Genomic DNA, 14,092 nt, shown 5'->3' on the forward strand with positions numbered 1-14,092 from the left:
AGTTTAAAAATAGTAACTAAAACTCAATTAATTTTTAATTTATATTAAAAAAATTAAAATTAAGTTTGAATTTTTTAATAAAATAAATTTTTTTATATATTTTATAATAATTTTATCAATTAAATAATTTTATTTTTTGTATTTCTTGATAATTTTTTTAAAAATATATTACAGTTATTTATTTTTATCATATACAATATCGAGGACACGTGGAGATTCATATGAGTGAACTTTCCTCTATTTGAACATGATAAAAAAAAAAAAGTAATTATTTCTCAACAAAAAAACAACAACATTATTATCAACAACAACAACAGCAAATAATAAAAATATCTGATTTATAATTTTTGATAGATGAAAAGATAGATAGATAACTCTAATAGCCACTGCTTGTAGTAAAGTCATCATTTACATTATTTTTTTTTTTTTTATATTTTATATCATGTTTATTACTAAAAATATATGTACTCTCTCATTGTCCTAATGGTGGCTCATTTTCGAGGCCATTGAATGATAAATTTTATTTCTTTTAAAATTTATAAATTTACAATGTATTCTAGCATAACGCGATTTAAATCAAACAAAAAGTAAATTTTGCAATGTATACAATTTATCATTTTTTAAATAATTTTTCAAGCATATATTTATGCACTTATTTTTGTTACTTAAATTTCGATATTACTTTGACATGTTGAAGACTAATAAATTATATTTAGAATAAAGCTTTTAAAATCAATGAAATAATATTTATTGAACAAAAAAAAAATTAATAATTATTAACATGTTCTACTGGGGCACACCCAATCTTAATAATAATATATAAATTGTTTATTAAATATTTTTTTTTTATCATTAAGATATGTGTAATGATAATTTTTTTCTATATTCATGTATATAACACACACCCTCATTTTTTAAAAAACTTTTTGCTAAAAAAAAATCCCACGATTTTAAATCTCTGCGTTACTATTTGTATGAAAAAAAAAAATTAAATTGTTTTTTAAATTATTAACAATAATAAGAGAAAATTGTCTCCAGAAAAATAAAATTAATTCATCATTCAACATGTCAAAGTTTGAATGAAAAAAGATATTAATGATATATTATAAAATGATCGATTTTAATTTTATTTATTGTTTATTTAAAAAATTACGAAATAAAAAATTAAAATTTATAACGTTTCATGTGAACAATGTAAATTATTCCCTTCTAATATTCTCGGTCAAGCATTGAAAACTAAATCCCACACATTATATTTATTAATAATAAAAAAAATAATAATTATAATAGGTGTGTGGGAAATAGATCAAGAATAAATTGTTTCTTTATATTATTTTATTTTTTTAAAATTGATTTATTTTACATTTATAAATACGAGAATTGTAGTAATTTAAAAAATCTATTCTTCATTAAAAAATACACCAAGAGCTAGAATAAACTCTTTAAAAAACTTGTCAATAAAATAATAAGAAACATTATATATATACCAATTATTATTTTTTTAAAAAACTTGTAGACAAATTAGAGTATAAAATATCCATTTAAAATTCATGAAAAATATAAAAAAGAATATTTTTTTAATCAACAAAAGAAAAATAAATATAAAAAGTCAAATATAATATATGAGATTTTATAAATGTAAGTACTGTAATATTTGAAAAATTATGATTCTCATTAGGCTCACGACGGGGGTTTTTTTATGTCATTAATAATATCTGTAGATATCAAGTTAAAAAAAAAAAAAAAACACAATAATATAAATAAAAATATCAAAATATATTTGTATGATTATTTTATCAATAATATTTTTTATAAAATATATATTAAATTCATATCCCTGGAGGGTTTAATAAAAGTTACACAATAAAATATAAATATATCATTGCTGGACACTATCGATCACAATAAAAATTTTTTTACGTAAGTCTCTCGTCAGTGATTTCTTTTTTTTTTTTTTTTTTTGCATCAACTTCCCAGCTGTCTTTTTAACTCTCTTTCTCTTTTATTTATTTATTTTTATCCCCACCTTTAATTTATTTATTTGCAACTGAAAATATTTTATATATTTTGCAATCAATTATTTTTTTTTTTTTTTCATTACTTATTATTTTTTAACTAATAATTTTAAAAAAATATATAAAGTTTTTTTTTAGTCCAATTTTTTTTTCAATTTTTTTTTCTTCAACTTTCGATATTTATATATTGCGAAAAAAACGAGTGACATTTTTTTTTTTTTACTTGATATTATTGAACCGATTCAAGACTGGCTATACGAGTATCTGTTAAATTTTTTTTTCAATATTTTTTTATTATTTTTTAACTAATATTACGCTATTCTTGCAAAATAAAAAAAAAAATATAAATTATACATTTTAACTTGTTGTAAAATTGGTTGAAAAAAAATTTATTATAATTTTTTTTTTTTTTGCATGATTTGTTATCTGATAATATAAACAAGAATTTGAATTTTAAAAAAATATTTTTTTTTTTTATTCTATTACTTCCGGTGTATATATCTTGTTGATATATGCATAAATTTGTGCACTTTCTTTAAACAACAATATACGAATTGTTTTCGGTCTAATTGTTGGACTGAATTTTTTTTTTTTTAAATAAATTATCAAATTTTGTTTTAAAAAGAAACTTTAAAGATATAATCACACCTTGCCTTGTTCAAAATAATTTTTAAAACACAACTAATATACTTGGTAAAATATTTGGTTCAATGTGATATGCAAATTTAATAATGAAATATTAAAATAACCTTGATTGAAGGTGAAAAAACAAGTTACAAGATTTCAACTAAAATGAAAGATTGTTTTTCTTTCAAGACATATCCCATTGAATGTTTTTTTTTAAATATATATTTAAACGATAATTCAAACTCAATAATAAAAAGAATGAATTTATGAAATGTATATATTAATAATACGATAAATAATATTAGCCTGGAGAACACAAAAATAATATTCAATACAAATTATTGTTACGATTGAGATTTCGATTCACTTTCAATTTTGTGGTGTTTTCTGGTTTTACTATAGAGGCCGAGGCCCATAGAAAGTCCGAACAGTTAATGTATATTATAAACTTTTATAACTGCATTGTCGTTAACACTTTATTTTTTTATTTTTTATATTTCATAAAAAAAAAAAAAAAAAGATGATTAAATAATTCTTCATAAATTACAATAAGATTTTTCTTAAAAATAATTTATTATTGTTTTTTTTTTTATATTATTTTAAAAGGGTAACTCGTTTTTTTTTTAATAAATTTACTTCACATTTTATTTACCAAAGAATATTATTTTTTTTCTCATTAAAAAATGTATTTTTTTTTTTACTATCAACGTTAAATAAATTCATCAATATTTATTGAATTTTTTTTTTTTTTGCATTTTCCCTTGTGTAAAGACTTGTTCTTCATGTTGAAAAAAAAATTAATAATTTAAAATTGCAATTATTGATTTATTAGAAAATTATAATTTTTTTTTATTTACAAATTTTTTTTATTTTATCAAACTGAGATAATGAGACAATTTATTTTGTTAGCTGTATATTAAAATAGAGCAAATACATAGACGCACGTAATATCCTTCCGGAGTGGGACAGGTAAAAGGAAATTAAAATATTGCTGTATATAAAAATAAAAAAAAATATGACCGCGTCAAGTAGGTATATGAGATTGTGATTATAATTCACTTTCAATTCAGATATTTTTCAAAGACAGGTATAAATTTAAACTGCACATATGGTATATATATTTTTATATTGCTCTAGAAAGTACACACTATAAATAACCACATAATTTTATAATCATTAATGTTTTTATAAATAAAAACCATATCATCAAATTTTATACAATCCATTTTCTTTAAATTTTTAAAATATATTAATTTTTCATTTGTAAATGCTTCAATGAAAAATATAAATCAAAATAATAAAAATAAATTATCTCAATGTTAAAACTATACATAAAAGAAAATAAAAAAAATTAAATTTTATAAATCCTTGAAAAGCTTAATATTGCAAAATATAAAATTACAACTTGACGACATAATATTTTTTTTTTTTTTATATCATTTAAATTTTATAGTTGAATAATTTTTTTTATTTTTTTTTATATGAAAATTAGATCTGCGTGTGTGAAAATTTTTTCCTTTAATTTTATTTGTATAATATAATAAAAATTATTTGTATCGTTAATATATACTCTTTGTTTAAAAAATTTATCTTTGTATAAATGTATATATATTGTAAAATAAAAAGTGTGAGTATATATAATAGTTGATTATTTATCCTCGGTACACTTTTGTTCATAGCTCTTACTACCATTTTTAGTGCAACATGACGTTTTATAAAAATTGACGTAATTCAACCTTTCTTGTGAGAAAATAAAATTGCAACCACGCATACAACCATCAATATATAAATAAAAAAAATAATTGTTAATATTATTAACATTAAGTTTAATTTATATTTAATTTATATAAATAATTATAAAATGTCTAATTTGTTCTTGACCTTTTAATAATATTGCAACTATGTTTAAAAAAATTTTCCATTTTCTATATAAACAATTAAATAAAATAATAAAATATAAATATTAAATTTATATTCATTTATTTTATAAATTAAATATCATCTTAAATATCTAAAATTTAAAACGATAAAAAAATTATTTAAATGACAAAATTAAAATATATATTCTAATTTTTTTTTGTATTAATTTCGAAAGAGAAAGCAATTGATAAAAAAAAAATAATTCTGGAGAATTTAATTATGATTATGTCCTTGAAAAAATTGACACTGATATTGATGTCGAGGGAGGAGATCCTTGGACTCCCGGATTTAACTAAAGAGAATGAATTAAATCCGGGTTCAAGTGAAAGAAAGTGAATGTGTACAATCGACCTTTTGAAGGACGAAATTTTTTCATTTTTTTTTTAATCTTATTTTTGTACAAGTTTGGTGGAAAGTTTTGGCCGACAAATTAAAAACAACAAGTGGGAGTATATAAAGAAATAAAAAAAATACATTTTTTATAGCTCTAAAAAAATTTCAGATAAGAGGGATTTTTTATAAAGGTCAGAAGACTCTGGCTATGATTTTCTTATTTTTTTTTTTTTAATAATGTCAATGGCATTTGATTATTATTTTTATCAAATTCCACTGCGACATTTAATAAAAAAAAAAACTACATTTGAAAATTTAACTAAATTATAATATTTTTGGAATTTTTTAACAAATAAAACCGGTGTAACTACTTTGGCAATAATCTTTTTTATATATAAATATTTTCATTGACCAGTGTTTTACAGTGAAAGGTTTATTTAACTACAATTTGTATAAAAAATAAAAAAATAAACAGGGCAATAAAGATTGAAATAGTTATTACAGATTGTTAAGAAAAAAAAAAAAAAAGATTAAATTAAATCACTTTAAGACACAGTGATTTTTCACTTTTACTTGTTGTAATAAAATATTGAAAAATAGGTAATAAATGTAAGTCCATAAATATTAATGAATTTTTTTTTGGATATATTAAAATATTTTAAACAAAAGTAAGTTGATAAAATAGAGTATAAAAAAAGAAAATATAAACAAGTACTTATAGATAAATTATTCTGTATGAAAATAATAAAAAAAAAAACTAGAAAATAATTTGATTAGCTTGTAATAAAATATTAAAATATCATAGGACAATTATTAATGATAGATATTATTTTTAAATTAAATTATAAGAGGACCACTCAGAATACCCAACTTTCCAGGCCTCCTACACAAAATGCAAGAGGTGAACGATCATCGATGACTTGAGAGACCAACAAGAAATTGGTTCCTCAAGTCTTCCTCACGCTCAGGAAAGAGGGTTATACCTCTTCATCATGGCTGCATCAACTCAACTGTTAAGTAGAGAGAATGTGAAGATATACTACAGAAATGATCCTGTGAAGTATGATCTTAACTAAACCCTCGCTTCTCTAAAATCTTTAAATATTTAAAATTACAAATAACAAGTAAAAAAAATTTACGACTTTTAACACCTAGTGGCTAAAAATTAAACTATACTTCTAATCTTTAAAATAGAAAATCTAACTTGAAAAAAAAATAATAAGCAGCTTAGTTCAAAAGATAATTTATAATATTTTAAATGACATTAACATATTATTAATATTTAAATTATCCACAAAAAAAAAAAAACATTAAATCAACACTGTTTATTGAAAAGAAAAAAAAAAAATTATAATTACATGATTGTTGTAATGAAAAATAAATAAACACCATTTTAAACTCTCGTCAATTGTGAAATTGATCTTTCATCAAGTGAAAATTTTTCTATAATGACGTAATAGGCCACATGCCAATATTTAATAATAATATTTTAAAAAATTTTTTAAAATAAATTTTTTATATTTTCATGAATACGTTATATTGTGAGAATATTTAGAAAAAAAAAATTAAAATAAATATAGTACAATGAGAATGTGAAAAAAAAACAAAAAAAAATTTTGTAATAATTTATAAAATCTCATGATTGAACGATGCATACTAATTACCAATTGCGCATCGACAGAGAACATCTGACCTGATGTGCTGAAAAATTACGAGGTGAGTTAACGTAATCGGCTAGTTTAAATGTATATGAACTTTTCACCGAGAACACTATAGAGCTAGTAAACTGCATTTATTATTTATACACAAGATTTCTTAATAACTGTTTAATACAATTTCCTATTTTTTTTTTTTTTTACCTTTTCTTTAAAAACGATCTAGACTACTAGTTAACCCGGAAATAAATATAAAGTATTGCGCAAACTCTACTCGGAAGTATTATCAAACTAAAAAAAAAAAAAAATTAATCATTTTTTATCTAAATCAATTATCAATTAAATTTTGATTAGAATTTTGAAAAATAAATAAAAAATATAAATTAATTTATTCAATATATAAATTGTTAAATTTAAAACCAACTATATTTTATTTATAATAATACGTCATTGAATAAAATTTTAAATTAACCACGTTATAAATAAATATAAATTATTTAAAAATCATAATATCTAATTTTGCAAGTACATGTACATCATTTTATATACAAATTACATCAGCACACATTATTAAAATTATAAAATTAAAAATAAATAATTCATCTTGTTATACCTCCATCAAATAAATTCATTATAATTTAATTTTGATATTTTAATTGTAATAAAAATAATAATTTATTATTTTCCGTGAATATATCTTTCAAAAAAAAAAAAATACCAGCTTTATTAAATTTATATACACATGCATTTTATTATTTTTTATTTTTTTTTCAATCCTGAATTCCTATTAACTCGATAGACACTTAGCAATATGCAGACAGAAAATTAACATATATATATACCTATCAGAACTTTATTATAACCGCGAAAGTACTTATTTAAAAAGACATTTAATATTGCTCATTTGATAAATGACAAATAACAATTATGCTAATATATAAAACAAGTTGTATATATATTTTATTTTCATTAATTTATATGTATTAAAAATATAATTGTCATTATTAGCTCAATAATAATATTAAATAATAGATATATACAAGTGTTAAGTTGTTTTTTTTTTGTGCAGAAGCTTATTGCAAAATAACTTGTGTAAAAAAAAATATATACATATAAATATTTATGATGAACGCATATTGAAAAAATAAATTTATATAAAAAACTTGTGGTTAAATGTCATGATCTACGAATATTATAATAATAATTATTGTTATTTTTAATAGAAAAAATAGATAAACAAGAAATTACAACGGTATATTACAAGATGACAAGAAAATATTATATATGAAAAATCAGTTTAATTTTTTATTTGAATTTTCCAACTGGGATTAAATTTATATACTAGTTGTATATGTGGGTGTTGAAGGTAAATTGTATGTTTAAAAAATAAATATAAGGGAATAATTTTATTTTAGCCAAATCAACTTAACAACATGTAAACTTGCTTTGAATAGAAACATGAACGATCGTATTTTATCATCAATGATACAGCATAAATGCAAAAGGTATATTATTATCTACAATACACTGCAAGTACAACTAGAATATTATTTTTTATTTTAAATTTTATCTATGAAAAAAAAAAAAAAATGATAAATATATATTTTTAATTTTTAAAATTCAAAGTTTTATATATTTAAATAAAATATTATAATTTATACGTCTAGACAAATTTTTATTAAAAAAAAAAAAAAGTTATTATATTGTTTTGTTATTATATATTTATTTAAGCTTGACATTTTATAAATTTTTATTTATTTAAACAATGAAACCTTGAAGCAATTGGATATATCAATAATTGTCGTTTTAAAATGACATATTGGAATGCAAATATATAGCAATGTTGTTATAGACATTTGTGATGAATTATGTTGCTCCTTGTGAATGCAAACAATGCAACAATTAAAAAAAAAAAAAAAAATAGAAAAAAAGCATGTTGAAAGCAGTCCTTGATGATAATATACACAAGTGACTTTAAAGGACTTCAACTTGTATAAAGGTTTGTTATACAATCAAGCTTTAAAATCTTGCAATTGTAAATATAAAAAATAAATATAAAAACAAGATATTGTCAATGACAAAAGGGACAAAATAGATTAAAAAAAAAAATTGATTATAAATTTTGCATAGACATATGGTAGTTTTATTTTGTCTTGTTTATACTGCGTGAATGTTGTTTTTTAAATTTTTTTTAAAAATATAAAAGCAGGTATGTACATATACAAATTGACAAGATAAACTTTTGATAAAACCCTTGAAAATTATTTTCATATATATACAACATGTTAAAACATGTGAATTTTAATGATATAACATTTATTTTATAGAATTTCATTATAATAGCAGTAAATTATTATTTATACATGTGGATTTATTTTATGGGGCATTTGATGCTTGTTAAAGATACACGATTGGAACAAAACTATCAAATATAATTGTAAAAAAAAAAAAGCAGCGAATATTATTTATATATTTTAAATGTCTATATAAAAGTTGTTGAAGAACACATACTTGTTTATAATATTTCTCACAAATGGTGAAACTTTGCGGAAGGATAATGACAAGGTAAAAATGGAATTGTTTTCTTTCCATCATAAAAGGAATTTAAATTCCATTTCTTTCATTTCAGTGTTATAAATATTACCATTTTTTTTTTTTTAATTATTATTTTGTGATTATTTATATACCAAGGTCTATATATAAATATATATTATATTTCAAGAATTATATATATTTTTATATGTACTCGTTGTTGTATTTTAAAAATAAAAAAAAAAAAATTATATTTAAAAATTTTTAAACAGTTAAAATAAAATAAGAAATATATAACACGTAATTTTTTTTATCAAATGAATAATGATAAATAATATAAATTACATTACAGAGTGTTGTTAGTTTATTTTTTTTCTGAATGAATAAAATAATTGTAAGATCATGAAAATAACACCCACATATTATACAAAACAGTAAATAGAATCTCGTTGATATTTTATATGATTTTTTTAATCTAAAATATTACAAATAAAAATTAAAAAAAAAAAAAAAAGAGTATTATTTAAAAAAAAAAAGAATAACAATACAATTGAAATATAAATATTATAAAATTTGTATTGAAAAATAAAAAGATAAGTTGGTAAAATGCAAAAATCCATTTAAATTTTGATGCGGTAATTACATTAAGTGCGATTATTTCGTAAATAAAAAAATTAGTTGTTTATTTAAAGTATTAAAATTTCTCCATAGTATATATTATAATAATTTAAAATGGGAAGTAAAAAAAAAAAAAAATGTAGGTAACAAAGTAAATGAGCTGCATTAAGTAGATGAATTTGACGTATATAACGAGTGTTAAATAATTGCAAAATATATTTCCAAGACTTTCTGGCTGTTACATATAATATATACATAGGAACAATTGGAAGAAGCAAAATGTTCTTTCTTATTTTTATATTATTATAAAATTGTTTTTTTTTTTTTTTTCTTTACGTATATATTATTTCACCCTGTAGTCTTATGCAGTCACTTTTTTTTATTGTCTCACGATTCAATCTCATCCCAAGTTAAACAATAAAAATAAAAACATTTTTTTTTTTTTTTTTTCTATTTTAGATGTAATTATTATAATGCTGAGATACTTGTTACGCTTGAATTAAAATATAAAAAAATATAAAATTTGCATTATTATTTTTTTTTTTTCTCGTTGAAAATTTTATATGAAAGTGTGTTTGATAATAATTAATTATAAATTGTAATTATGACCTTTTAATTTTATAATAAATTTACGTAAAATAATTTAATTTAATATATTTTTAAAAAATTCATTTTATAAATATGACAAATATTATTTTTTTTATTTATTCAAGTATTTTAAATCCAACAATAATTTTCGTTTCAAAAAAAAAAAAACAAATTAATTATTTCTAATTAAAAAGAAAAATTAGTCTTTTAAAATATATTCAAATTTGATATTTCGTTTGTTTTGTTTGTTAATAAATAAAATTTTAATTACCATTGTAAAAAAGTGAGAGTTAACAATGAGGAAGCAAAAAAAAAAGATCACGATAAACTAAAAATCAAAGAAGAGAGTGAAAAAATAAATAAAAAAAAAAAAATAAACCCTGCGGTCAACCCTCAAGCTCACCCTTTAAGATAAATAATAATTAATTTAATTTCCACACTTGATACCGGTTATCCAACTCGCATACTCTGCGATTACGTAAATTGACATTTTCACCAGTCTCTTTACAGCATAAAAAAAAAAATTATTTTTTTGTCACCCCTTTAGCAATACAGATGTATATTTAACTACATTGTATATATATTTATTAAAAATAATTAAAATAATAATAATAAATAAATAAGTAAACAAAAAAAAAAAATATAAATGCGATTAAGTTAAAAAATAAATGGTACATCATTAAATTATTTTCCAAATGCATTAACGCACAATTATTTATGCAACAAACAATTTGAAACATTTAATAAACCATTTATGTTTTTTTTTAAAAGAAAAAAATATCTATCTATGTATTAATCCTTAAAAAGATTTAAAAATAAATAGATATAAATAATTAAATAATAATGTCAAGGATAAAAAAAAAAAAAAATTCATATTAACTCACCCACTCGGGAGAAAACCGCCAGTATCATCAACAAATTGCCAACAAGTAGCATCTTGTATTATTTATTTTTTTTTTTTTCAAATATCTTCACACACTTTTGATAATATATCACAATGAATATTAATATTTTATTAATTAAATTTACAATTTTCTTATTAAATTAATAAATATTAATTTTTTTTTATAAAAAAAGTATTTTTACGACCGAAATTTTACTTTTTTATTTGTAAAATAAAATAACGTCACTCTTGAAATGTAAACATTGAAGAAGCACGCGTGCAGTAAACAGGTGAAACTTTAATCACGAGCCGTTTCTATCAAGAGTAAAAAAAAAAAAATCATATATATATTCACACAAAAAAGATAAAAAAATTTTCTTTTCGACTCAACCGAACGATAAAAAAAAAAAAAAAAAAAAGAAAATTTATATATTAATATTCACTTAATATAAAAACACTTTCAGTGTGATTTTTAAAAAAAAATTCAAATAAATACTGTAACTGCAGTTGATGATGATGAGCGCGAAACGATTTAAATTTAAAAATTGAAATCAAGAGTGATCGCGATAAACCGTACATACACTTTAAAAAAAAAAAAACAATATAAAAATAATTAAAATAAATTAGCTGAATAATATTGTTCAATAAAAAATTATTCAATTAAAAAAAAAAAAATTATATTTTGGCCAAACTCAATGCGTGGAGTGCGCCATTGACGATTTAACAAAAAAAAAAAAAAAACATATGTTTCGGTCACGACGAGAGAAAGGTGACTGAATACGTTCAAGTCATGCTCAATACCTTTGCTGGTCTTCTTGGCATAGTCACCTTTCTAGCGTTTTTAAAAAAAAAAAACGTCTTACAAAGAAGGGAGTTGTTACAAGTATCATGTTGGGGGATATATATATATAATTTAGTGTTAATTTAAAAATTCAATGTGTATATATTTTGTATTTAAATTTCCCCTCTATTAATTGCCCCACCTTTACAACTTGATTCACCACCACCATCAACATCATCAACATCATCAACATTAGAATCATTAGAAAAATTTTTCCCCCGTATTTTAAAAAAACCTCCTACTGCACCTCTTACTTTACCCAACGCACTTGAAATGACTACACAGTTGCATATTTAAAAATTTTTTTTCAACATATTTTGCAATTTTTATTTTTTTTTTTTCTTTTACCTTCAAACAATCACTGGACCTTGGTGATTGTGGACCAACCCTCTTTGTCTCAATGTCGTGAAATATTTATTTAACACACAAAAAAGAAAAAAAAAATTTTTCTCATTTTATTATACAAAATGTATATTGAAAGTATTTTTATCATGTTTGTTTTTTTTTTTTTTTTGAATATTTTAGAATGTTATTTAATTAATCAATTTAAAATTTAATTTTTTTATTTCTTCAAGTGATAAATTAATTTTTTTTATGCCTGATTAAAACGCGATTATATTTTTTCAAATAAATTTTAAAAAAATTTTTAATAACGAAAGAAAGTGTTGGTAGTGTGTATAGAAAGAATTTGATAAATTAAATTTTTTGATATTCATAAATGACATTTTAATTCATCATTTTTTTTCTCCTTTTTTTTTTTTTTCTTGAATGAATTAATAAAATAACGCTTCCGTGATGAATTTAAAAAAATATAACAAATGAAAGTATGAGAAAAAGAAATAAATAAAAAAATTCAAGTGAATACACATTACTTAGATTTATACTCGTGAAACTTTTTTTTTTTTTTAAATTTTTTTTAAATTTTGAGTTTTCAATTGTGACAATGAAAGTTATTAAATTTTAGAAAGTTCATTTCAATAGATAAATTAGGCTTTTTTAGTTATTTTTTAATTTTCATTATTTTTAGTTTAATTTTGGTGGTCTATTTGATCAATCAATTTAAATCGATAAAATGATCTGTTATTGAAAATAAAAGGTCAAGGTTTTTGATCAAGGAATTCAACGTTATAAATACCTCAATAAATCGATCCATATATTAATTCAAAAATAATTTGTAATTTTTTTTCTAAATCGTAAAACAAATATTGTGAAAAAAAAAAAAAAACTATATTGATTATATAAAATATTTGAATTAATTAATTCTAAATTTGTTTTCTTGTATTTTTTTTTTCGATGTCAAGTACATTATCGAGACTCAATTAAAAATAGTATAACTTTCATTTTAAAAGTTGACATTAATCGTTCAAAATTGAATAACAATTTGTGTGTATTTTAAAAGATCAACAATTTATATAAAATAATTAACCCTGAACACTAATCTCACAGTGAATATAGAATATCTATTCCGCAATTTTAATATTCCGGGGTGCGGCTATATATAGATATATATTAAAAAGTATAATTAAAAAAAATAAAATAAAATAAACATATATAAACAAAAGTAAACGCGTCAGATTTGTTAATAATAATTCAAAGTGTTTTAATCACATACTGCCTACTGTCTAAACCTATTTTTAATTTAACATATATGCACGCGATATATATTCTTCAAGCATTTTATCTTGCACAATTTATATCAAACAAAAAAATTAAAAAGCACAATTAATTTACCGAATAATTCTTTGTTATTTAATTTTTCCATGTCGAAAATATTCACAGATATTAATTTAAATTAATATTAAATTAAATTAATATTTATTTTAATTACTAATAAATATTAAAACTTTAATAAAAATTTTCTTTTTATAAATTTTCATCTATTGGAATTTTAAAAAAATGAATTTATAAAAAACATAAATTAATGTTAAATGTAATCATGAAGATTCCTTAAAAAGATTCATTTCCCATTGTTTTAAAAATAAAAAAAATTTTTTTTTTTTATTTATGCAAACCGGATATAACAATAGATCAAAAACAAAAAAACAAAAATTCTATAAATACCTTGAAGATTAATTAATAC

At 20.0% G+C, this 14,092-nt stretch overlaps 1 protein-coding gene and 1 non-coding gene across 6 annotated transcripts in view; both read right to left on the minus strand.

Moving 5' to 3' along the window:
• Positions 1-14,092, minus strand: part of LOC122854353 (putative uncharacterized protein DDB_G0291812) — a 42,636-nt gene that overhangs the window by 22,680 nt on the left and 5,864 nt on the right. Inside the window, exon 1 of one of the 5 annotated variants that reach the window (XM_044154898.1) lies at positions 11,173-11,942. The exons of the other annotated variants lie outside the window; for them this stretch is intronic. Coding sequence (XP_044010833.1) covers positions 11,173-11,224 — 52 coding nt within the window. The 5' untranslated portion in view covers positions 11,225-11,942. Of the gene's footprint in view, positions 1-11,172; positions 11,943-14,092 lie in introns of those variants that run through there. 5 annotated transcript variants of the gene reach the window in all.
• Positions 5,748-5,965, minus strand: LOC122856062. The gene has a single exon (XR_006374132.1). It is a non-coding gene; the product is annotated as a small nucleolar RNA U3 (small nucleolar RNA).

This window comes from Aphidius gifuensis, linkage group LG4 (assembly GCF_014905175.1).
Source record: "Aphidius gifuensis isolate YNYX2018 linkage group LG4, ASM1490517v1, whole genome shotgun sequence".
NCBI lineage: Eukaryota > Metazoa > Arthropoda > Insecta > Hymenoptera > Braconidae > Aphidius > Aphidius gifuensis.